Source organism: Clinocottus analis, unplaced genomic scaffold (assembly GCF_023055335.1).
Source record: "Clinocottus analis isolate CAN_PGR_092001 unplaced genomic scaffold, fCliAna1.0.p SCAF_23, whole genome shotgun sequence".
In the NCBI taxonomy this organism is placed as follows: Eukaryota; Metazoa; Chordata; class Actinopteri; order Perciformes; family Cottidae; genus Clinocottus; species Clinocottus analis.
In genome coordinates this window covers 7,827,223-7,854,276 of record NW_027175965.1, presented here as the reverse complement: position 1 = coordinate 7,854,276, position 27,054 = coordinate 7,827,223, and the positions used below count along the sequence as shown (strand labels likewise).

The window sequence follows — 27,054 nt, the reverse complement described above, 5'->3', positions numbered from 1 at the left end:
TATAGCTATCTAATAGCACTTATATATGTTTGTAGGTTACACTGCATGTTGATGAATAAGCTGCTGTTTGGTGCCATCTAAATAAAGCCACTAAATATATGTTGGCATATTGTGAACTGTGCTGGAAATATTGCTCTCGAGTAGCATCGGCCTTTTTTTTTTATTGGAGATCACTCTCCTATCGTCCCCTCTCTTTCTCTTTTGATTACCCACACGCAAAAAAATACAAATCCCTCAGGATACAAATTCACTTTCACAGAATAATTACAAGATGCTATGTGCCACTGTAAACACCACATCAGTGACAGTGACAGTATGCATTTGTCAAGAGATGAGACGAAAGCAGAATGAATTTGCACTCATGAACAGAATGAGGGAGGAAGGTTTTTGTGTCGCTGGCTGACTGAGCTATGGGCGTTTGTTCCAACCTCATCACAAATGAGGCTTAATGTTTCACACGGGATTTGCTGCAGAAGAGAGCAAATGTGAATGCATCTTGTCTGTTTTAGCCTCCTTTTCAGTGTGAAAAGCCAGGGCTCTGTTTATTTAGTTTCTTTTATTTCTGGTGATGCTGCGTGTTGATCAAGGTCTAGGGCCAGCTGGGCTGGCGTTTCTTAATTTATCAGTATCTGTTTTGTAAAGACAGATTCTTCATCTTTTATCTTTTACCCATTGCACTCGGGGTACACCAGCTGTTAGCATCGCCTCTGTGTACCACTTTAAAAAGTAACGCACGGTATTGGAAGCTCCTGAACTGCGTACATTTTAAATTAATGATATTCACGTCGTCATTGTGCGTCCACTGAAAAACAGCTGAGCCATTGGGAATTTTTAAAAAAAGGTAGATTTTTTTCTAGAGCATCATGTGAGATGTCCCAATCTTGTCCATCCAAATCCTACCTATTTTTTCCCACTTCCATACATAGTTCCTTTCTCCATGGATTGTATACAACATATAATGGGGCACTACATAATACTAGCGGAGACTTTAAAAGGAAAGATTGGGATTTTTTTTTTTCTCAATACAATGCAGACATAATGTGTTTGACAGTTAATTGCTAATACATGTATCATAATGGATCCACTGTGCAGCTTTATTATGTAGAAACATCTATATATCAGATTAATTAATGCCTCTTAAATGATTTGGATCACAGGCAAGTGATAGTGAAATCCATACTCTTTTTGTTTTCTGTCTCTTTATTTCCCACTGCCTCGTTCGGGTGCAGGGGACATCGTTCTCCCCCCTCTTTGGACTGTGTTTGTACCCTGACTCACAGCTGTCTCCCTGGTCTCTTGGTTCGGCCTGGGGCTTTGAGGTTGTGGTCAAGGCCCGGGGGCATCAAGAGGAGTCATAATGAGAAGCTCCTCTCAACTCCTGCTGCCTAACCTGCCCTTGAGCTCCTTTGTCTTTGCTCCCGGTCCACTACCATGCCACCCATCTCTTTCTTCTCTTCCTGTATTACTGCCTCCCGTCATAGACACTTCACCCTTATTACCAGCAACGCCCCTACCCTATTTAGTTTCTTTACTACTTCTTCCCACCCCCCGAACCTCTGTGACTCTCAATGTGTCCCCCCATTCCTCCTCCCTGGGGGTCATCTCCACCCGGGGCCTGCCCTCAGCCTCCTCCTCCCTGCCCAGCCTGGCCCACAGTCAATGGGAGGCAGGCAGCCTGACTCCCTCAGAGCAGCAGGAAGCTGCAGCAGCAGGGGTTAGGCCTGTATGGCGCTGCCGGCTGGCTCCGTCAGAAGTCCTGCCAAGCCAAGGATGAGAGACCTTTGCCAGTGCGGTATTGGGGCACAGAATAAAAATATTTTACAGATGTCTGAAGACAGGCAGCAGCAACTTACTCCGGCTTAGAGCAGAGTTGTCTTTTAAGTGCAAACGATGTGCATGCGTGTATTTTTGCGTTGAATTTATGATGAAGAAAATTAACTGTAAGTACGCACGGAGGAGAAAAGACTTAAAAAAGCTTAATAAAGTGGCCGTCTGTAGTCTGGGCATCTCAGGAAGTGGGTGTGTGGCAGGAGGAGGGAAGTAGGCTGGTTTCATCCTGGATTGGCTGGAGGAAACATGATTGATTTTGTTGGGTTGTGTTTGAAGGAGGAGGGGGGGCATACAATGCAACCATACTGTGAATGCCTGGCTTGGTTCCCAACCAGTTCAGGCTTGACAGTTTAACAGTGAATATTTAACATTGCGCCTCTCTGCGGGGCTTGGCTGTAAACAGCAGTCCGCAAGTAGCAAAAGCCTGCGTGACGCTGGGCCTTGGTTGTGAAGCCCACCTAAAAACAACGCACACGCAGGAAGCACATCTTGAAGTTCTGATTTTTTTTTTTTTTAGAAAAAGGCAGATGGCATGGGCTGGTGGTGTCACACTGTAAAAAACGGAAGAAAAAAAAAAAAGAAAAACCGGATCGCCTGATGAAAGCAGCTCCCGCTTGCTTTGAACAGCAAGTCTGTCATGGTTGGTGTCTGCTGTGTGGCTCCGGGTCAAACTGTGATACGCAACTCCTGGAATTTGCGCTTTTTAAGTTTTTCATGTTCAAATCGTCTGAGGGGGAAAAAACAGAGGGAGGGGTGGTGGGGGACAGGAAGTTTCATTAATATTAATATTCGGATATGTGAAGGAGGCAGGGAAGACCTATCTGGTTTATCTGCTTTCGACCCCTGTTGTGGAGCTTTTCTCTCCATCTCTCTTCTTCTCTTGCTCTCTTTCTTCTTGAAAGACTTCTGTCTTCCTCTGCATTTTCAGTTGAACTGACATATTTCTCAACTGATATACATACATTGACACTCAGATTCCCATATAATAATGCTTTGGGTTAAATATCTAGTAAATAACACGTACGATTTTCTGGAGTATCACCAATTTCTGTATTTCTAGTTTAAGTAGTATCACACAAAGCAGGCTCTTAATTTAATTGTATGATGGATTGGCAAGTTTTAACACACCGGGTGACAAAAAGGGTGTTGAAGAGACTGTATTTGCTATTATGAGCTGGATTAAAGTGGCTGTTTACGAGATAAAAAAGCCTCTTTGAAGATGAGTTGGATGCATTTGGATTCCGCTTTGGCTCTTTTAAGTGTCTCTCTGCCCTGATATCTCGAAATGAGGATGATTCCAGGAGTTTTTACAGATGTTGGATGATTGCAGGGCAGAGTCCAGACTCTGTGTGAGGGATGGTGAAACAGGTCTGACATCTCTCCTGAACTGAAAAGGGAAATCCCTGCAGGCACTGAGTAGAGCGGGGAGGGGGGGGATAAGGAGGGAAGAGGGCGAGAATCGAGAGAGGTGCGACCCCTTAGGGGTATCGCTATTCTCCGATCTTCAGTTCCTTACACATCCACTCGCGCACATACTGGGATGCTCTGTCGGTGTGCTGGGTGATGCACTCATGCAAAGAAGAATGAGCGCCTGAGGAATAATAATAATAGAAAAAAGCTTAGAACTTCTTGTGTGTGCATTTGTGTGTCCGCCTATGCATATGTTGTGCTCACAAGTTAATAATTTCCTATAATAATGCACAATTTTGACTTCAAGTGAGTGAAACGGTAGAATAAGCCTCATTTCTCACTTCATTGCTATACACAAGAAAACAGACAAAATATATTTTTCCCTCCCCAGAATATTGATGAAGTTGTAAGTAAAGAAATAGAAGCCAGCAGATTTTAGTTTTTTCAAGTACCCATTCCAAATATGTCAACTGTCTTTTTATATAGTCACGTTATTGCTGATTTATTTTTCAGTCCCAAGTTTTTTCCTCAAAGGTACACCTCCTCTTCAAGACAGAGCCATATGTCTAGAAATGAACAATGCGCGCCAGCCTGCGCCCCTGTTATTAATCATCACACAGCTTCTTTTTAAAAAAAACTTTTTTTACATCCCAAATTCAAAACCTTAAAAAAAAAACCTTGAGCTATTAATTTGGCTTCGCTTCGTTGATTTACAGATGCGGTCGAACCGAATCATCTGTGATGTGATCCTAAACCAGGATAAATTGCGCTACTGAAATCTACTGAAGTAGTTGCGTTATTGTTGGTCTCATAGTGAAGGAGTGATTCTCTTTGGCAGTATGACAACATCATGGGTGTATACACACACAGTCATACGCAGGCAACAGTACTGTATTTGACCTCTGATTGAGTAGCAGTGCTCTGGATCTGGTTAGAAGATTGTGTGTGTGTGTGTGTGTGTGTGTGTGTGTGTGTGTGTGCGCGGCAGCCGGCGGGGCCCGCCACAGAAGCCACAGCAGGCGGACACCAAACCAGAGCCAGAGCCAGGCTTGATTTTTGTGGAGCCACATTCTCATGGGACCACTCTTGGTATGTGTTCAGTGCATGCATCCAGTTTTAGGTCTGTTTGTGTGTGCGGTTATGTGTATTACTCGTGTGGACTCGCACTATGGGTTTCGGTAGCTCCCGCTCTCCTCATTGGTTGAGCGAAGGTTTCTCTGGATTTAGTGTTTTCATTAGTGACCGTGGAGATGCTTATAGGGTCGCGGTCCTCTTCCCCTGTCCCCCCACAGAGTAAGCGATTTTGGGCCCAGAAAAAGCCCCAACACGAGCCCTCAGCCCTCACGTTAGCACTCAGCTATGTAACGAGACGTGCCTGGGAACTGCTCCTCTCACATTACTAATGACTTGGACATCTTGCTCTTGTCATTTCCTCTTAGACAAACTTCGATGCTGACGCAGGCTAACTGCTTCAAACTATCCAGGGAGAACGGAGAAAAACCTGCTTGAAGGGGCTATGGAGAGACTGCTGTTTTTTTGGGGGAAAGAAAAATAGAGTACATTTACCAGATGTATTTTTTAATGGTTGTTTCATAGATGAGAAACTCAAGTGACAGGCCTCGTCATCTCCAGACAACACAGAGGTGGATCAGCACTTTGTCATTGCTGTACTGTCACAGTCAGACCTGCATTCGGGGTACAAGGCTCTATAACTAGTTTGGAATGAAACGCTTTGTAATCAATGTACACCTATTGTTCTTTAATTTATTGTGTAAACAAATGCCTTATTGAGAGTTTGTTGTAACAGCATTGTCACATGCTAATTTCTGTATCTGTTGGTTGTTTGTTTTTCTGCAATTTTTAGTACACATTGGCCGTGTCTAGCTGCCTCCTTCTTTGCAGCTTCCTCTCCTCCTTTATAGATATTAATAGCGGAAAAGGAAGGCTAATGTCATTTCAGAATCTGAACGCCGTGGAGATGATGACACTCATCTGTTGACTCCTGTTAGTATGATCACAAGGTTAGGCTTCAGAAATCAGCTGTGCTGATGAAGACCAGACTCTTGGTGGAAATGCTGTGTAAAAACACTCCTTTTATTTAGAACCGAACAACAAAAAAAAGTGACTCTCTCGCATACCCTTATTTATTTTCCCATGTCCCTATTTTATGTCTTTTGTTTTTTTTTTATGTTGTATTACTGTAAGCCCTCTGGCCTTGCAGACAAACAGAGCCACAGCCCTGTGGTACAGAATGTCACATCCAATATCCCGGTGCCAGAGGTGATGAAGCTAATTCGGTGGTCAGTCAGTGACACGGCTAACAAACAAAGCCCTTATTGGTCCTGGAGCACTGGAAGCTCTGCTCTGCTCTGCAACGCTCTGTTTTGCATTGTGAAAGACCGTGAGTTGTTGCCACAGAGCACTAATGTAACCTAAAGCCTCGGGATCTTCGTCTTGCGTGTGCAAATCCGGTTGTGGATATTATGTTTTCAAATGTTCAGATGAACCGAGAGGTGTGCTTTCAGAAATACCCGAAACAAAATAATCATAGATATCTGTCTTTTCCCCTCACACACCTTTGTTTTTGCTTCTGTGTGGTAGCTTCAGTATGTTGAAGAGTTGTACTATAGAGGGGCCCGCTATATGATGCCTTCATGTGATGTGATGTTAGGGGTTTCGCATAAATGTGCCACATGTGAACTGCCCCAACACTGACTGCACTGCTTTCTCCTGAATTCAAAGACATTCGATTAGAGTTGCAACCAGTTGATTGACTGTTGTATTTGCAGAAGTCATTGTTCAAGCAGCAACTGTCACATTGTACTGCTTCATGTTCTCAGTTGTGAGAATAATTGCTTTTGCTGGTTTTTTTTTGTTAAAGTAAATAGATCAATATTTTTGGGCTTGGCAAAAAAAAAAAGAAGACATTTGCAGCCCTAAATCAGACCCACACTTTGTATAGTTTGTGTTGACGTGGACCTATATGTTAACACTCAAACATTTCCTCTATACTGGTGCACTTAACATGGCACCCTAAAAGTAGTAATTCTGCTCTCAAACCATCGTGGGCTGGAGTTGGAATTACAACCATCATTAGTCCCCCAAACCTCTTAAAAACGTCACTTCAGCCAGTCTAAATTCAGTGTTTCGTGATTTTCTTTACATATTTAGCATTTGGTTTCTATTTTAACTGAGGTGTGATAGTAATATGGCATTTTGAAGGGCTGTGAATGTAGTGAGGGTCTGCAAGCATATAGTCCAAACCCCCAGGGTCCCCTCCCCTGAACGCCTGGGGGGTTCTCTGCTTCACACAGCCTGCTCCTTCGCACACTAAGCTGGTTTCTGAGGGATCACACAAGCTGTCTTAAATGCAGCTCTGTTTTTGCATACTTTGCCCACACAATTTTGTCTTTCCTTACACAGTCAGCAATTTGTCAATATACCTTGTTTATTTGCAGTGATTGACAGAATGAATTTGTTTCACCTAGAAGAAGGGAGGAGGGGGGGAGAGGAAAAGAAAGAGGGATAGTGTGGCTGGCGTTTTTTTTCTTTTCTGACTGGTACCATGACTGTCTGTCACTCTTCTTTTATCATTGAAATTGGAGTTTATCTTTTACAAGACTGAGTGGAATGTTTTTGTTTTTCAAGTGATTATTAGCATCCTCCTTGGCTGCCGTCTCCGGCTGATGAAATGAGCACATCAAACGGTGCGCCGCGCTAACGAAGCGATGCTGGCTGGCTGGCTGGCTCGCTGGCTGGCTGGCTGGCTGGCTCCTGCCTTTCGCTGTAAGGCACCTGCTGAAGTGACAGGCTGGCAACAAAGGGCCCCTCGCCACAAGAGAGCCGTCAGTACCGCCGTAGAGTGGGCAGGACAATAGAGCAGAGAGGTGGCCGGGGCTTTTAGCCACGTGCCAGCTCGGGGTCGACAACACACGGCGGCAACAGAGAAGAGCAGGCAGGGGGAGTAGCTGGGGAGGACAAGAGCGAAGGGAGAAGGAGAAAGCGGAGCAGGGTGGCTGACACCTGCATGTCCTTGAGATCTTCTCTCAATGGAGGGACATCTTAACTATACATGTTGGCTGAAAATGCATAACAAAAACCGAGATAGGAGGAGATGCAAGAGTGCAGGTGTGCATGTGTGGGCAGACACACGAATAAAGGCAAGAGGGGATCCAGTTTTTATAGGATTACCGGCTCATGGAAGGTCAGGTGAAAGTGCAGATGTGTTTTTATAAATACCTCAGTAGGTGAAATGTACACACTCTGGAGCAGCGCACTGTGCTAGTTTATTTGAATTGTTGGGAAATAAATCAATTTGGGCCTCACATGAAGCCCAGGCGCTTTGTGCTGTGCTATTTACTTCTGCAGTGAAATAATCATTAGCCTATAAAAATAGGAAAGTGAAAAATGCAACGGAGGGCTATAAATAGTCAGCAAGCAGCATTATGGATCACTGGCCTTGTAGTGTCCCTATGGACTGCAGCAGTTTTCATGTCTTAATTCCCTTTTTTTAATATATATATATATATATATATAATTTTGCTCGGCTCCCTCCACTAGGGAGCGGGTGAAGGTCTGAGTTGTACAAATAAATTATTACACACACAGAGCAGAAACATCATAGTACAGCTTTTTTTATACTGCATGCCTCTTCATGTCAAACTTAACTCCAACAATGAGTTGGAAAGAGTGACGGACGAGTAAGTCTGCCCGACTGAAATACCAACAAGTTAGAGCTAATTTGAGGACAGGTATTTATGTCTGCCAATGCGCAAGGCTGCACAATATCAGCCTGTATATAAACTGGACCTGGCAGACGTACTTGACAATGGTCATCAGGCACAACAATTGATCGTTTTATCCTGCGTAGTGTCTCCTTAACTGACTCCACATCCCGACAGAAAGAATAGCTTGTTAGAATTGTCTTTGCCTCCCACGACGTGCTCCTTCGCGTCCTTGACTTTGACCCGTAGAGGCACTGAGTCGTCTTCCATGCACAACTTGGCGGAGTGAAAGAAGAAGGATGTCGTTGGTCGTCCGAGGTGGAAAGTTTTTTTTTTTCTTCTTACGTTCTTGTTCCTGGAACTGACTTCCTAGCACCTCCTTTTCCGATGACATCACACTCATTGTGACACACAACAAGCTTAGGCAGACGTTTGGTGTTATGTATCTCGGTCAAGTCACGGCACGACTCCTTAATTGCGTCTTTGTCTCTTTATGTTTCAACTGTAAAGTGTGCAGCTCAGAAGCACACGTATCAGGCATCCATATATAAAACATGTTTGCTTTTTTCCTTCTTCTGTGTATACAATATAGCATTAACAATATTGTTATCAGAGTTTGAATGGACTCCCAAACATTGATTTCTCCATTCCTTAAAAAAAGAAATCCAGTTTTGGTCCAGCTCTAGTTGGAAGAGCCTGAAAAGCCACATTGAGTTTGATCAGATGCAGTCTGAAGGAGACCTCGCCATTAATACAGCCATGTTTTGCCCGTTGAATAATGAATCCTGTTTGATGTCAGTGTTGTTGTTTAGGTCCTCTATCTGACTGATATTCTCATGCTGAGTTGCGCCCTGATTAACTTCATGCTTTTGTCGCCAGATTTGGTGGAAACTGAAAAAAAGTCTAAATGATTTGACTCCGTCGTGGGTTCGGTTGGCTTTGCAAAGCCTATTTCAAAGGTTTCTCCCTTTATCTTCTTTTAGATTCAGAGACAATAAAGTTTCCTCTCTTCATTTTGTATTCCATCAAGTCTTGGACCGTCTAACTCAAAGACCTCAAAGACTGGCTCACATGCTGAGGTGTAATTGGTCCTCTCCCACTCTCGGTCTCTCTCTCTCTCTTTCTCTCTCTCTCTCGGCTCGTGGTCCAAGGAACACGAGTACTCGCACATTTGGGCTAATGATTTTGAATCGTGATTAAAATGAATTGGAGAGTGCGCTGCTTCTGTAGTATCCGGACCCCTCCATCATTAGTGGTTCTCTTCCTCTCTCTTCCTTTTTTTTTTCTTTTTCTTTCCTCTTTCTGTGTCATCAGTGTTAGTCAAGCAGGGGTTTCAGACGAGGCCCGGGGTGGGCTTTCATGAGCACAGACTCAAAGATTTCTCCACTTCTTGTAATCATGGACACCACTCTTTCAGCACTTTCACTGTCGTCTTCCGACTCCTCAAAGGTGCCTTTGATTCCTTCACATCCTACACCCAGGCCGGATAGTGTCGCATTATATTTTTCCCCTCTCTCTTTTTTTTTCTTTTTTAGCCCCCCTCTCCAAACCCCTCTCTTCACCTTCTTTCTTGTCAATATATTTTTTCTCCTCCTTAGACCCATGCTCATCAGTCTGTGTTCATATTTATTGTCCTGGAATTGAGCGCAGATTTAGCACCCATGTCTTTGGGACTCCTTAATTTCAGCACCCTTCAATTCCTGGTTCACCCCCCCCTGTCCCTCACAGTTTGGGAGCCGATTATAAAAAGGTAGATCAAGGCAGTCTTTGTTTTTCCTATTCCCCTGTTTTAAATGAATAATGCAGAAGAGAGGAAATGGGGATTAAAGTGGAGCTAAAGCCAGTGCCAACTTCTGTGGTGCACAGCTCCACACCGTCTCTCTCAGGATCATGAACACATCAGGGCTAGCAAGCTTCTTTTTTTCCACTCCTGCCATTTTTTTTTCTCTCAGTTCTGCATCGGTCCCTCTCGGCCCGGCTCTGTCCCCGCTGTCCCTTTCTCCCCTTTGCCTTTCCTCGCTCGGTTTTGAACCAGCGGGCCGTGGATGTGCTCTTTCATTTCAAGCGTGGACGCCTCGTAGTCCACTCTGTTGCCAACTCTTTTTCAGAACTCTTTTTAAAAGGTTGAGCAGAAAACTAATGATCATGGTGGTGACAGAAATGATGAAGTTGCAAACAAGTACGGGGCAGAATAGGTCAATAAACAAGCTACAAAAAATAAAAAGCATTTACAGTTTCACATTTAGCCACTTTTCAGTGAGTTTAATTAAACAAATGTGGAGTGGTGATATAGGAATAATCTGTCTATTGGTGCATTTATGTTCTGTAATCCTGATTTAATTAATTAAGGATGATTAATGATCCAATTTCTTTTTTTTTTTTAAGCCAATGGCTAAACATTTTGACCAGTGTGGTACTGTGACAAGCAGAGACATCCATTATCCAAGAAGGAATGCTTCCACACAGATTAGATTAAAAGATAGTCAAATTTGTGCGGAAATTATTCTGGAGATCAAGAGAAGTACGATGAAAGAATGGGGATTTTTCCGTGGACCTAAAAGGACACAGGATTTTGTTCATGAAGTTCAGTTTACTCGTCGTGAGGACAAAGCACGTCTCAGCCTGAGAAATGCTTGTATAATGTCATTCATCGTTCTGGAGGGATCTCTCTAAAGTTTGAAATAAAAAAAAACCTTGATGATGTCATCAGATGAGTCCCCCAACTTTATGAAAGTGCAATACATCGCTGAAGTGCCCCTTTTTAATTACAGTTGGATTTACGAACGCAGCCAGCTTTTTATGGCCATCAGGGGAACTGCAAAAAGTTACTTCTTTACTCAAAGTCTATTTCTTGCTGAGCAGAGCGGGTGTAGAGTTGTGCACAGTGTTGCGTGCGATAGAGCTTATGTCACAGAAAAATAAAATAATAACACAATCACAGATTTGAGATGAGTATAATAGGAAGACGATGAGAGATGGAGACGTGTCGCAAGGGAAGAGTGAATTAACAAATCAGATGTGTGCTGCAAGTGTGAGAACAAAGAAGGATGTTTACAGAAAATTGCTGACTAGTCTTGTTAATATCCTTTTCTTTCCTCTTGTTCTGCCTCGCTGTGTCTCCCTTCCCTCCTCGAGCATTTAATTACCTACGTGTGATTGAGCCCGCTGTGAGAATGTCGGGCTGAAGTCTCACATTAGATGGAACGCAGTCAGAAAACAGTGTTTGTTTACACCGAGTTGGTTGGTGGTCTGGACGGGAATTTTTCTTTTCACTACTCCACAGTAAAAAACAACCCTGGGTTTTGTCAGAGAGATAAATGGTGTTCTCGCAACCCACTTGCTCCAATTTATAACTGCAAAGGAACTATACTTTCACATCTGTCACGGAAATGGGGAGAATTGTTGGGGATTATTCGCTAAGTAAAATTAATTGTGTGATACAATTGTGACTTCTCAGCTACTAAATGACACCAAAAGCACTGAAACACGAGGCTTGGTGCAAAACTCCAGACTTCAAATGTATATATTCTGATTTGAAGTCAGAGTATATTGTGTGTCCACATATTTAGCCTGTATTGATTCTCTCTCCTCCCCTCTAAACTTGGGTCTATCGTATTGAATATTTGCAGCTGTCTCAGACCAAAGCTCTGCACTAGTCTCACACATGCATCTATGAATAGTTGTGGGATTTAGATTTTAGCTGCGGCTGCCCCACCGCTGCCAAAATCCCAGCCAGCCGGCCTCCATCTCTCCTCTTCTCCCCGACAGAAAAGGCCGACAGACTTGAGTTTCCATTGCTGTTTGTGCCCACCAAATGTTTTGAAAGTCAAAAATTCCTTTCTGGGACTGTTTGTGGATCAGAGACGATGAGAGAAGCAGTGGAAACGGCGTAGCGGGGGGTTTATGGAGAGTGAGAGATTTAGGAGCATGAAGATTCACATGATGAAAGTTTAAATCAATCTGCGTGTCGGATTGGCCCGGACACAAGGACAAGGCGTCGCTTTTGATGGGTTGCACATTACTTGAACCGTGCGTGTGACCTTGCCTCATTTGATTGAGTTAGCGTCGTTAATTGTGATGTTTCCTGGTGTGCGTTAATCCAACAAGGCAGTCTTAATTGATCTCGTTAACGTGGGATGTGGGAGGCGAAAGAACGCCAAGGAGCTAAGATGCCCCTTGGTTATTTTGACACATAGACACAGTCAGAAACACAAGAGGGTTAGGGAGAGGAGTCAGGGTGCCAGTCCCAATCTAACAAAACACAAGGCTGAAGTGCAAATAATCACTAAAATAGGCAGGAAGGTCGACCGGGTGGGTGACTTGTAAAAGCCCCTGTAACACCGAAACCAACATGTCACCACACTCAGCTAGTCAGCCATCCAGTCAGCCTCTGTGCAGGAGGCCTTATTTTCACCTACACAGCGACAAATATAACAAAGACACAGTCCAAACGTATTTTTGAAGGGCCGCAGTTTTCGGTTTTACTGTTTTCGAGGATTAAGACAATTATTGTGAGGGCTGATTGGAGCAGAAATATAAAAATCAATTTTTTTAAATAGAATAAAAACAAATATATGGAAACAGAGCATCGTATTGGACACGTAACGGGCAACACAAGAGACTCACTGATGTCATTATGTTTCACGTGTTAAGGTGATCGTGTGGTGCTTGGTTTGGGAGACTTGAGGAAGCTGACAATATCCTGTTATTGCTGTTACAACACATTGACATGGTATGGTGTCATTTGTAGCTTACAGTTTCTCAACCTAACCAGAAGTAAGACCTTTACACAAGTCATGACAACATTTGGCTTATAAAATTTACTTTTCTTTAGTGTGTTTATTAATGAAAAGAATAAGAAACACAGGATCAGTCATTTAACACTGTTTTTCTAGTCGTCGTCTCTCCCCCCCCCCTTTTTTTTTAACATTTGATTTGATTTGAACTTGTTTGAAACAAGCTTTTAATGTAAATTTCTGAAAAACAATATTCCCAATATAGTCAATGCAATCCCAGGAGTAATAGTGTTGTGCAAACAGTTATTTCCATGAGCTTCAAAGCTCACATGAAGGCCAGTGAGCCCGCGGAAAGAAAAGCTAAACCAATCTAAAAAAAAAGAAAAGCCAGCCACAGTGTTTGCAAAATACTTGCACGCTCCCACGCACACATACACATGCTTTCTTACATGCACATATTAAAGACCCCCCAACACACACACACACATGCACTTACTATATATATATATATATATGTATATGTATGTATATATATATATATATATATATATATATATATATATATATATATATATAGACACACACTGCATATTACTGCATATTGCAGATGTCTAATTAGCATTATTAACCTTTAGTGAATGGTACTGACAACATCAGGGGAGAGACAGCTCCTCGGTGAAATTCTCCTCTCCATTGTGCCAGGGGATTTTTAATTGGCCGGGAAGGTTTGAGGCGACAGAGACGAGAGACGGTTAGTAATACACAAATGACAGACTGACAGATCTGCAGACAGACGGCCTTCGCTCCAGTGGAAAACATGCAAATGTCCCACTGTGAAGTGTGCTGTGTCCCCTTTTAGCTTTGTGTGAAACTCTAATGTGTTTTTGTCCATTTGTGTTTTCATGCATGTACAGGATCCATGTGAATAAGACATCGCGAGGAGACAAGAGATATTGTCAGTATCGTTAAACCCGAACCCCAAAATCTCTATCGGTAGACAATGCCCATGCAAAGCCGGGACTTTTCTTTATCTGCCTCTGATTGCTTCTGCTCGTTAATGTTTTCACCTTGCGTGCAAATGCATGCGCATCACAGGAAATACATGTGCGCTTTAGCTTAATTTTGCATGTTTAATCCATGCAATCACCTCACTTAACATATGCGATTACTTCTGAATAACATATGGTTGCTGTTATGCATGCATTATATCACGTGTAAATTATGATTAAATTGGTGTTAATTTTCAGACTATGTAGCCATGATATATGTGCATTGGAGTGTGCACAGGAAGTGATCCTACTGCAGAGCATCTGTCAAAATGTGTTCTTTCCAAATGCAAGAGCTGAGTGGACACTCTGGAAACACAAGCTAATTGCGTGTGTGAATTTTACATTTGCGATCATGCAATTCAAGATTTTTGTAAACTATGAAATCAGGTGACGTTTCATATTGTCTGTAAGTGTGGCGAAAAAGCTAAGCAACTGGTTGTGGAGTATCTTATGCAATTATCTTGCTTCTAGGCTACATGCCAGAACATGCAATTATACAGCACCGTGGCATACACCCATACCTAACACACTCACCTCTGTGTGACCTGTGTTTTTTTTCTTCTTCTGGAAAACACAAAATTAAGTGAAACTGCGTAATTGCTGGTATAATCAGTAATTCACATGAAAGGTTCCTTGGAGGAATGCCAAGGATATACAGCGTGGCATTATCTCTGCTTTGTTCAGATTAATATCGCAGCCTGTGCTGATGCTCCGCCATGCGGCAACTTGAGCGCGCCCAAGACAAACAGTGTCAAATCCGCAGGCATGACGTGTGATCCAGTTCGGCTGAAACTGGACACCCTTGTTCCAGCCAGCGCTCGGTGGTTTAGCGCTAAACAACAGAGAGCAGTTTTCCAACTGACCGATGGCATTACTTCCTGCTGTGAAATGTTATTGTACATTGAAAGTAGTTTTTTAAAGGAAGTGTTCAGTCTGATGTTCAGTCAGCTAACCGGAAGTTCAATATTGTGTTTGTTTTTTCCCAGAGGTGTAAAGGATAGCGCTCCTAGCACCATGGATATGGACACGCAGCCACAAGGACAGCAAGCGGCCGTTCCGATCTTTCAACCCCAGGTAGACCCCACACACACATGAACCAGAGCAAAACCGCTCACTGGGGTTGGGAAGTAGGATGGCTTATTGTTGGCTGCGTCACATTTATTTTTGTCATACCTTTTTCATATTTAGTCCTAAATGGTTCATTTCTGGTTGTTCCATGAGCAGGTATTGTACATGGCGGTGTTACATTAACGGGATGGTTGCACTATGGTGAGGAAGTATCTGGATATTTAAGTCAAATTATTCATCCAGAGTTTCTCAATTTTTTAGAAAATGCTCTTGATGATGGGAAATGTGTTGCTAAAAGTAAATCATTTATTTTAGTCATGTGTCATAGAATCATTTAGTGAGTGACTTTGTTAAGAAGAAGAATTCTGTGATTATAAATAGTTTCCCTATTATATATATTGACAGGGGCAAAATATTTGCTTTAAAATAGCACAATCCATTCATTGAAACCATGGTCTCCCACCTCTTTCACATTTTGAACTGTAAATACTCGGTATTTCCCTTTTTTTTATTATTTTCCTGCGTCAATCAAGTTGTTCCTTACAGTCCGAGCATCCTCCACAAGGCTGTAGCCGGCGTGTGAGACAGACAGCAGTGGATGAATGTTGAGTTGTTTCTATTGATCTGGAGGCTGGTGAAGCCTGGCCTCCCTGCATGCCTCTCCTGGTTCGATACAACTCAGGTTTGCTCTGTGCAGATCTGGTCACTGTTGGATTTTAATACCGCCCTCCAACATCAGGTCCATTGATTTCTTTCCAGAAGGATGTTTCTGCCTCCATATCTATTGAATATGCTTTAAACAAAGAGGATCATCCATATGCCCTAGAGTACCTTTTTTTTTTTGAGCAAGAAACAACACTAAAAATAGGCCTCTCAGTTGTTGTTTTTCTTGTGTATGTAAGGGCACTGCAACATTAACACTGGAATTGCCAAGGGGGTTAATTTATTCTTAGATTTGTAATTGCAAAATTAAGGATAATTGGGTTGCACATAAAAGCTCTAATGATTAATTTCACTTAGTACACACACACACACAAACGCACACACTCTTCCACTGATCTCTCAGCGGTTGATCGTGTGTTATTGTTCAGGCTTAATGATTTCACTTTTTTTTTCAGTCTATTTCTAGCAGTTTACATCAGTGTTAATTCCGTGCCCAATTTTGTGCTTAACACAGTGAACCTTCTCTGTTGCGTCATGTTTTTTTTTTTTTTTTTTACTCTCACAGAAAGGCGTCTGAACTGATTTCACATTTAGAGGGAAGTGGAGAGAAAGTCAGTTAGAGTATGTAGATGACTGTCTAAGCAGCATCCAGATGGGTGTCTTTCAACAAGTCCTGTATCTGTTTCACACTTTCCCAAGGTTCAGTCTGCTCGGCAGCACAGTGGGGGAAAAAAAAACAAAAAAAACACCAGCCTCCTCCTGAAGAAATCTGAATTGTATATGTGATGAAGGATATTCTGTATCGCTTGCAATATCATTTCTCTTGGTCCCGGAGGTATGATGCATATGCATTAGGTAAACGAGATGAGCTGGTAAGATGTGCATTTTTAATGGTGCATTTGCTCTTTGAGTGAGTGGGAGGGTTTGGCGAGGAGGCCCTCTCAGATCAGATTTTGATCGTCACTGCAGAGTTTGACAGACACGGAGCGCTGAGACAAGGCGGGTGCGGCTGTGGAGCAGATTGAGAGGGAGAGGAACGAAAATCACCTTTGGGGTGAATCCTGCCGGTCGGCTGAAGATGAATATTGCATGGTGCCGTGCTCAAGGGAGGGAGGAGGGGGGGCAGGGCAGAGGACTGGCTGGTTTGGGAGTGGGCCCACCTGCCTGCCAGTTGCTGTCTCTGTCTCTCCTTGTATTCCCTCCCTGTCTCTACGTCCATAGCAATCCCGCAAATTTGATAAACTATAAATGTGAAAACAATTTATGTCCACACTAGGGGGGCGTGGAATCTCCTGGCATCTCACGATTTGATTGTGATTCAGACAATTACGATGCGATTGCAGAACAATTATCGATACATCTTTTATGCATCAACATTTTAATTAGGGCTGGGCAAGTTAATGCATTTATAACGCAGCAATCTTTTAAGAGCGTTTATTATTTGACCGTGCGCTAACTGCATTTTCAATTTTCTTTTTGCATTGAGAAGGGCTTATCACTGCAGTGGGTGGGGCTTATCACTGCAGTGGGAGGGGCTTATCACTGCAACACACAGGTGCTGCGCTTTAAATCTCTCCCAGACGGCGTAGTTCAGACCTGAGCGTCTTACTGCTCTCCCAGTCCGACAAATAAGTAAGATGCACACCATGAATGCAAAACGACACTGCTTTGACTTTGAAGGAGATTTATGTGCGTGCACGGGCGTTTCCGTAGCCTCGCCGACAGGCAGTGTTGATGACTTGAGCCTGACGTAAAAGCATGTTTTGTGATGTAGTTTCTGTTCTAGCGAGCGCTGCCTCACAAAGCGCTCACAGACGGTCCACTCCCAGCTGCAGGCGCCACGTCCACTTTGAACATTAATCGCGCATGCGCGAAGCCGCCGCTGATAAGTGAGAGATCCTCTCGCGCTGATACCTGTCAGCTGTCCTTCACATGTCCACCTCATTCAACCAGACTTCAGTGCACTTGTTCAAGCCGACACCGACTGGACTTTTCTCACTGAGTAAAATCTTGTATCTTGGTTCCAAAGTTTGCAACCCCCTTCCTTTTCCTTCCTTTCTCCTATTGTCTCATCTAATTTCCCCATCCACACAAATATACACATCCACAGCCTCATTCTGGAGTTATTATTTTGACCAAAGCTCAGTTGTTGGAGTGCGTAAAAGGCCGGCTCATTGTGCCGAGATGCAGAGATCCATTTGTGAATTCAGCCGGTTTAGTGTGGATGCGCCCCGAGTTTCTCTCTCTTTCTCTCGGTTCCTGCATCCCTCTCAGTCTCTCTGCATGGGAGACAGCACCTCTCTACCGCCGCTGGCCTTCCTGTGGCAGCCGTTGGCGCTGCTGGGCTGTCACATCACACCCTCGCCCCTCTGCTGCTTGTCTCCCCCCCTCTCACTCTCACTCCCTCACTCCCTCTCCCTGTCTTCCGCATTCCTTCTTCCACTCTCCATGTGTCTTGTCAGTTGTGTTTGGCAATGGTGTCATTATTGGGCAGCCCGTATCACACTTCTTTCGATGAGCTGTCGGTCTCCTCTCTCTCTCTCTCTCTCTCTCTCTCTCCTTCCCTCTCTCTTTTTCCTCCCTCTCTTTTTTCTCCCCTTTTTTCTCTCTCTCTTTCTCGTTCAATCCCCCTGCTCGTGAGTAGCCCATGGCGGTTGTGTGTCACCTTTATACCCTAGACACACTGTCCCTCACAGACATTACCCATAATGCCTTGCATGGCTGCCACTTATCTCCATCCCCTGCAGCTTGTCCCCATCACCAACCAGAACGATGTGAGTGAAAAGAGTGAGCACACCACAGAAATGGAAGTCAAGAAAACATGAAGAAAGTCTGTTTTATGCAGCTCCGAATTTAGTAAGTGACTGTAACAATCAAATGGTCGAACTAACTTTGCTGAGGCATATGTATATATATATATATATAAATATAGTGATAATTTCTTACTTTTTACATGTGACCCTGTATGTTTCATTGACTAAATAATATATTGTCCAATGGTAGAGGATTTGTGTTCCTCTTTTTGTCTTCACATTCATATGGGAGGAATTTGCTATACATGGACAATCGATATTCTTACAAGCAGGTTTGTTCAGACACTGACTCCTGCGTCATTCAGGGTCATTCCTCTGTGACTTCCCCTTATGTGTGTGTGTTTGTCGGGGCCTTGTGTTTCAGCTGGGAGCTTCCTGATTGTGTGACACCCGTGTGCGGCAGATGAGACGGCCTGTCACTCAGCTTTGGCCTGGCTGCCCTTTGAAGGCCAGGCCAGGGGGCGAAGAGGTGCCGCAAATGGCCTGTGAAGTTTACATACACTGCCCACTGCTAAACAGATTAGCTCTAATGAAGTGTCTAATGCCGGGGCCGCTGGCTGACATAATCCTGCCTGGCAGCCCGGCCCCTTGGCTGCCAAAAAAGCCGCCCTCCCTCCAGCCCTGTCTTCCGCCCTCGCACGGCCTCTGCTGCCACCCAGGGCGACTCCACACAGGGAGGTGCCCACTGTTAATCATGCCGGACAGTGTGCGATCTGACATGCAAATGTAGGTCATTGCATATGTAAATGTGTGATTAGGGGGCTGGCATGCCAGGACACATTAGCAAGACTGTGCTCTCAGCAGGCGGTTGTCACAGCGCTTTAGAGGCTCATGCTAACATTTGTCAAGCTACCACGCAGCGAATGAAAGCAATGCCCTCTTGTCCTCTCTCGCTCTCTCTCTCTTGCTCTCTCGCTCTGAATCTATACCATTCAAACTGTCCATCCTTGCACGAATGCATCTGTCACTATTACGACACGTCATTGCGCAATATGGCCACACTTTCAATGTGAAGATTTGTGTATAGGTTTGCGTTATGCCTGTCTTGTATCTAAGTTTATTTTTGTATGCGAACAATATATAACTTTTGTTAAAACATTCGTCGGTAGCTATTAGCAAATGTTCTATTTGAGCTGCCGTTGTGTTATACAGTGTCATGCGCTCTCTGTCACAGTGACTCTCAGACAGCTTTGGATAATGGTAGTGTCAAGCTGAAAAATGCACACACCGCGACAGTGTTAAGTGTTAATTGAACAAGGCATCTAATTGGCTCACGCCTCTTCCTTCGGCTGTCATCTTTAAACTTTAAAAGTCCTAGCTTTGTGACTTTATGAACAATCCTGTTTAGAGTTGTGCTTTCCTTTACTGCCACTACATGTGTGTGTCTTTGTGTTTGTCAACAAAGATGTGGGTTAATCTTTGCTACATATTATTCATTCATTTGGTTGGTTTTGTCAGCATACGGACAATTAATTGAGCGGCGACAGCTTGTGGTCAACTTTAAATACACAGCCTTTCACTCTGTTAATTACATTATGAGGCTTAACCTCTATATGGCCACTAATTATGAAACAATTAGTTGATTCAGTCAAGCGTTAGAAAAAAAAATTCACTGCTTCAAACAGCTAATTGATTATTTTGGGGTTAACGACTATTGACTGGACAACACGAGCAATCTGAAGATGTTACCATGAGCATTTGAAATTGCATTTTATGATGACTAAAATTAAAAAATCAGTTCAGTTGTATTTATTAGTTGCATCCCTTGTAAATGTTTCCTTGAATCTCATCGTCTTTTGTAAAGACCGGGCCCCTGAGGGACTCCTGTACAGCCTCTGGTCTGACTTTAACAAACAGTTTGACAGAGATACCATGAGTGTGATGACACTCTTAGTGTGTTTTAGTGCTTGGCAATGTTTTTGACCTTCTCCCCCTTTTAGTCTTCCTCCCCTCTGTCCCGAGTCGCTTCCCCCTGAGCTGCTCCCACGGCCACATTGGCACAAGTGCTGGTGACATGTGGCATTCTGATATCTGTCACCTTCTGTTGGCTCCCGCCGACGCCTTGTACAAGTTTACCAAAACGCTGCAAAGGTCACGCAGCCTGTTCCGTGCTTTTTTTCTTCTTCTCTTTTTCTCCACACATCATATCCGAGGGGCTTATTCTGGTTTATTTTAGTGGGGTTTTTTTTAATTGTGGAAGGTGAGTGTTTCTGCCTGCAAAGCCACTCGTGTGGCGAGGAGAGCCGAGGAGTCTTGTTGTCTGTGGCCCAGTGCCAGACTGTCAGTGGTATAACTTGGCAGACAAAGGATAGCGGAGGATTTCTGTGAACTATAAAACAAGTTAAATGGAGTGATTTGATGTCTGTATTTATGTAATAGGATATGTTATTCAACCTTGTCGGGAAATATGTTTTTCACCTCTACTTTAGGGAGCTCAGACTGTTGTTTTAACAACAAAATGGTACCAATGAAGGGTGATTTGCCTGCCTCGCAGATTTAAGGTACAATTTAAAAAAAGGTAATGTCCGATGCCGGCGTGGCAGCGACTTCCAAAAATACCACCAAGTCCTGCGTGGTGCCCCTCTGCAGCCTGTTCGAACCTCTTGGTGCTCTTTGTGCTTTAGTTAGGTGACACAGTTCTGCAGTGTGTGCATATTCCAGAAGACCTTTCCCAGCTTGACATGTCAGCCTAATACCAGTCAAATCATCTGAAGCCTAGAGCAGCCTCTCAGCAAAACAAACTACAGACGCTGGGGCCTCGCCACAGCTTCACCTGCAGCTTTGGCCCTCATCTCTTCCTCTGAAGATAATATAGAGATAGTTGCACTTTCATCTGCAAAATGTCTGCATAGCATTCATCATTTCATTAGTGTTTCCCTTGTCGAGCGTATGCGTTGTCTGCGTGTGCATATGCTGTGTGTGAAAAAGCATATGTGTGCACAAATGCTAACAGAGTTTGTTTATTATTATTATTATTATCAGAAACCACTGCAACCAGACATGGGCCACAACTCCCTGGCCAACTTCCAGATTGAGAAGAAGATTGGACGCGGCCAGTTCAGTGAGGTGTACCGAGCAAGGTACCTGTTAGACCACACGTCAGTGGCCCTGAAGAAAGTCCAGGTGAGACACAGTAATACATATCACTTTGGATACCAAGTGCATTGAACTATTCTTATCTCTTCCTTTTTTTTTTTTGGTTGTCCTCATGAATGGTTGAAGCAAGACAGGAGACATGTCACAAACAGCCAAATATACACACACTTACTGGCAATTTTCCTCCCTCACCTCATCTCACCTGCATGCGGTACACTTTCCTGCAATACAAGTCACGGATCCACTTGAGACACAACACAACTTGATAAACTCAAAAAAAGCACGGTCACTCATGGTAAAATATATTGCATTTCAGTGTGCTGAAAAATGCAAGAAAAATAGAAAACAGATTCTATTTTTTAATGAAGCAATTAATAGATGGTATTGGCCACTCAGACAGCAAGACTCCACTGCTGCATTCACACACTTAAACATCGATGTTAGTTATTTACCCATTTTTTAATCATGGCCAACATGAAATTACAGCACGACCCAGTTCTCTTTGGTCAGATTCATGCACATACATCATTGACTTTCTGTGTGCTGTAATGGTTGAGCATGTATACACACATACACACACCTTACACACAGATTTGTGCGTGTTACTCAGATGTGAAACACCTGTAGTCACTCCAACGCCACCCTCTAGATAACAGCAACCATGTTTTCTGTTTAGTGTTTTTTTTCCTCTCCCTATTTTCTACCCATCTCTCCATCTTACATTTCTTGAATATGCCATAACACCCCTCTCTGTCCTCTCTCTCGCTCTCTCTCTCTCTGTCTCTCTCTCCCTTTTTGATCTCTTGATAGATATTCGACTTGATGGATGCCAAAGCTCGGCAAGATTGCATCAAAGAAATAGATCTCCTTAAGGTAAAGAACCAGAGAGGAGGGAGACGGCGTCATGCGCTGTGCTCTGTTCTCTTAAGGTGCCTCAGCTGAGACCTTCCACCACAGGAAAACAATTGATCTGCACCAGCCGGTTTGGATTTGTGTGTCGGATGTGTGGGCACATGCACGTGTGTGCGTGCTTCCTTACATGGTTATGACTGCAGAGGGGTGTTTGAGAATGTGAATGAGTTTGTGTGTGTGTGACTGTACATGTGTATTACTGCGTGTGTGTATGTGTGTGTGCACGCAGGGGTGCAACATCCCTCCAGGCTCACATTGACTCTTTTTTTTTTTTTTTTAAATGCTTTTTTCTATCTTTTTGTAATGTTTAGAGCTGGGCAACAGTGCATCAGCATGGAAATTTAGCAGTCTCCCTCATGAGTCTCTTGATGTTTTACCTCCTCCCTTTCCTAATCTTGCTATGTATATTTTTTTTTATTCCAATGAAGTGGTTTCATTTATCAAACTACCTTTTAACATATGTCAGCTGGGTTTATCTCTAATGAACAAACTAATGACAGCTTCAATATTTCCCCCTGTCTGCAAGATCCTAGATGTGTGTCAAAGTTCTGTGTGTTTGTGGTTTGATGCTGTGCATGTGTGTGTTCCTGGTAGCATTTCCCTCCATATATGAAGCCTTTCTGCGCATTCTTGTGCGCCACAGGCGGTTTGTGCACACACACACACACACACACACACACTCGCACGTCCACGTTAGGGAAGAAAACAAAACCAATTAGTTTGTACCACTCAAACACATCACTGAAGCTCCCGGGGCTCGTCGGGCCAATCAAAGACAACAATACTCCGATGCGGGCGAGGCCCTGTAGAGAGATGTAATCTGAGTAGCAGATCAGTGGCTTGACGGCACGAGACAGCAGGATTCGCCTTAATCTGTATCTCTGACCTCCTAAAAGGGGTCATGGTTGGGTTGAATGTCGCACCCTGCCAGGTGACTGTGTTTCTCATCTCCTTTATTTCCCTCTCCTTACATGGACTCTCTCCCTCCATACTGTTTGTCTGTGTCCTTCCCCTTCTGTCTTATTCACCCCGTTGCTATGTCGTTCCATCCATCCCTTCTTCCCGGTTTCCCTCCCTGCTCGTCTTTCCACCTCGGAGCTTTTTGTTCCCTTCTTTTCATCCCGTAAACTGATTGCTAGTGAAGATGGAAGTTATGCCCGACCCTGTGCTGCACAGCCAGCCTGATAATAAAGGGCTGAGTGTGAGAGAGAGACAGTCCCTGTGCCTTATCCCCACTAGACAGGCCAACAAGAGACACAGCCAAATCAGAATAATGAGACGCACACTGGCATGGACCGACTGGAATGACACACATACTGGCACGTGATCTCACACACACACACACTCTCAGTCATGGCATTTCAACAGTCTGCCTATTTGTTTGTTTGTCTGTCTGTCTGTGTTTATGTCTGCTCGTTCATCTGTATTTTCCTGTTCTGGCACGGTGGTTTCAACTGGAGAATCTCGCTTCTCACTCTGGCCATTTTGTCTAAATCCACGCCGATCGGCATGTCGGTTGCAGAAATAGTCTGCTCCGTGCCAATCTGCTATTTTCTCCATTCTTTGAAATCCCACAGTTGAGAATTCCTCTCGTTGCTGGGTTACTATCAAGCCTGGATTATATTCTGAAGACTAATGATTGGTCCTAATCAGCAGTGAAAAGTCGCCTGTGTGTGTCTGCTTCTCTGTGTTTTATGTCTCTGTAAGAGAGTGTGAGTGTGTGTGTGTGTGTGTGTGTGTGTGTGTGTGTGTGAGCGTGCATGTCTGGGTTCTGCTTGTGATTACGTTGTACCAGCGGTTTACTCACAAGACGGAGAACTGGCCCGCAACCAGCTTCGTTTAACCTGATACACACACAAACTATAAATTCCCTTTCATCTTTCGGTCTTTCTATGAGCATTTATTTTGCAAGTTTCGTAGATATTTTCTCTTTTTCATAGTTTTCCCTTCAAAAGGATAAACAACCCAACATTGCATGTCTACTCATTTTCCTGTTCAGTGAATTGCCAAATATCAATATGGCATTAAAATTATTCTGGTGATGGACATTAGAAGCTGTTTTTAATTCATCTTCCTCAACTGAAGGAATTATTTTTAATATTGTTATTCCTATTCCTACCAGCTGCTTTCCTCTTGAGCGTGTAATTCTGTTTATAAATACACTGTAACCTAATTTATTATCATGGTTAATTGTGTACCATCAGATTGAATTAGTTAGTATCTTGTTCTTCTTTGAAACACATCACCAGCTCACCAAATATATCACATCGAGTCTTGCATGATTAAGTAATTACACACACTGGTGAGTCTCAGCGAGCGTGTGTAATTACATAATCATGCTAGACTGTGTGTGATATTTCCCAATGAATGATTGTTGTATTGCATCCATCATTTACATAAACATCTGCATGTGAACTTCTCTCTGTATCTTCCACTTGAGGTTCAAGTTGTGGAAGAGGAGAGTGGGTTGTGGGGGGGATTTATCATCACTCCCTGGCTGTGTTACAGTCTGGAGCCGTGCAGACCTGCCACTCCGAGCCAAAAATACATCTGGCAAGAGAGAGGACAAGGCAGGGACAAGAAAAGATGGAGACATGAGAAAGAGAACGAATGAGAGAGAGAGAGGGGACTGTGGAGGGATGCAGAGACGGAGTGGAGAGTGGAGTGTTGCCTAGTGTACTGTACTGTGTGCTCCTTTCCCCTTTTCTTGGCATCATCCGGAGCATGAACATTTCTTTAATCACAGCAGAGAAAGCAGAGCGGAGCCGAGTGGAGGACGTGTGTCACACTGCTCTGTCTGCTCACATCACCCCCCCCTCCCCTCCTTCCTCTCCACCCCCTCTTTCTCCAACATTGCCATGTCTCCAGCTCTCCACATATCACCATCTCCCTTTTCCCTCCGCCTTTTCTCCAACTCTGCTCACCCATAGGCCGACTATAAGAAGTGTTCACCTTATTACTCTCGTGCTCTTTTCTTTCCCTTGCTCACCTTTGTTCTCTTTCCCTACCTCTTCAATCTGTCTCCATCATTCTTTTGCTTGTCTGTGTCACTGTGTCATTTGTTTCTTTCCCTTCATTGCCCCTCTCTCTCTCTCTCTCTCTCTCTCTCCCTCCCTCTTTTCTCTTCTTGCTCTGGATGGATGGAGACTTTTTGTTTACTACAGGGAATGCTGTTCCTGCCTTATTGACCAACCAACAGGAAGGAATCTCAGCCAGAGATGAGCCGGGGATGCTTGTTTTTCTGACTGCCAGCCATGTCAGCCTGTCAGGCGTGTGTGTGCGTGCGCGTGTGTGTTTGTGTGTGTGCGTGTTTCACACATGGGTTGTTGTCATCACAGACTGAGGGGTTGTTTTGACATGTCACCCAGCTTTGTCACAGTGGAGGACAAAACCGTCTCATTAGGTCCACCCTTACAAAATAGGGCTTCCAAATATGGATTCAACTGTTTTTGTTTTAATTGGTAGTGAAAGAACAGTGGAATGCACAACTCATGACATGTTGTTTATTCTACGAGCTGATGGGGTTGATATAAATATATATATTGTATATTAAGTCTGCAAAAAGATGATGCTACTGTCTGTAGCCTCAACGATGAATGATTTTCACTCTTGGATTAGGAAGTGTGACCATGGAAGCCCTTAAAGTGACAAGTGTCACCAACATGTCTTCTGTTGGCTTTTTCTTTCTTTTCATGACATGTGATTTTTTTTTATTTTTTATCTTCTCCCATAGCAATTGAACCACCCCAACGTGATAAAGTACCATGCATCTTTTATTGAGGACAATGAGCTGAATATAGTCCTGGAGCTAGCCGATGCAGGGGACCTCTCACGTATGATCAAGGTAAGGAACTCTGTCGTCATAATATACCATAATATACTACAAGTAACATTCAATCACGGGCACAGACACAGACTCAACTGACTTTCTTTATCATACAAACTGTTGGGGAACAGGGAAATTATGGTATATCCAATATCTGATAGACTAATCAGTTCACACATTTGGTCTCCTGGAAGCTGCTGACGTGGACTTCAATAACTGAAGGAATGGAGGCAGGAAGTCAGTGGTTTGTGGTTGTAAACGTCTTTTCACAACCTGGACACTGAGTCAATCTGAATCATCCATTCCTTACTGAATCCAAAAACCACCTAATATAATGCCTCCGGCGAGCCCATTAATCCCAGCACTCTGTGTGGACTGTGAGAGGGAAGTTGTTAAGAATCAGGCGATGATAAATGGTCATAAAGTTCCAGCATGTGTTGTATGTAGGGGGTATATGAACAAATACTGAGCATACTTTGTGTGGTTTTAATTAAACTCGAGGTACTTGCCACAAACGCTGTCGTCAGCTTTCATTCATAGATCTACCTCAGATAAGATGTAATCATTTCTGTGGTCAACATGTATTTGATTGTGTATTCAAATTGAGTGCATACTGAGTGACTTTGAGCCACATAAATGTGTTGTGTTGACCATGTGTTGTTGTAATTGTAGTGGAAGGAACAGGCTCATTCAAAAGTGGCTCACACTGTTATTCATCTTTGAGTTAGACCAAACCCCCAGTTATTATATAAACCTGACAGTATAAGACATTTGTGGTGTGCACGTAAAAAAAAAAACCTGGTCTTCTTCTACCATGCATAAATGATGCCGCAGCGTTGTATCGGCGCAGCTCGACAACCTGTTTGCAGTCATACTCAGCAGCTCCACATCCGCACAGTTCAACACAGCAAATTAGGAGAGGCGAGG

The 27,054-nt window shown here is 43.6% G+C and overlaps 1 protein-coding gene across 2 annotated transcripts in view; it reads left to right on the top strand.

Moving 5' to 3' along the window:
- nek7 (NIMA-related kinase 7) overlaps window positions 1-27,054 on the top strand; it is a 53,608-nt gene that overhangs the window by 4,380 nt on the left and 22,174 nt on the right. For both annotated transcript variants that reach the window (XM_068589624.1, XM_068589625.1), the window contains exons 2-5: window positions 14,736-14,823; window positions 21,276-21,416; window positions 22,200-22,262; window positions 26,035-26,145. In XM_068589624.1, coding sequence (XP_068445725.1) covers window positions 14,764-14,823; window positions 21,276-21,416; window positions 22,200-22,262; window positions 26,035-26,145 — 375 coding nt within the window. In that variant the 5' untranslated portion in view covers window positions 14,736-14,763. The remainder of the gene's footprint in view (window positions 1-14,735; window positions 14,824-21,275; window positions 21,417-22,199; window positions 22,263-26,034; window positions 26,146-27,054) is intronic.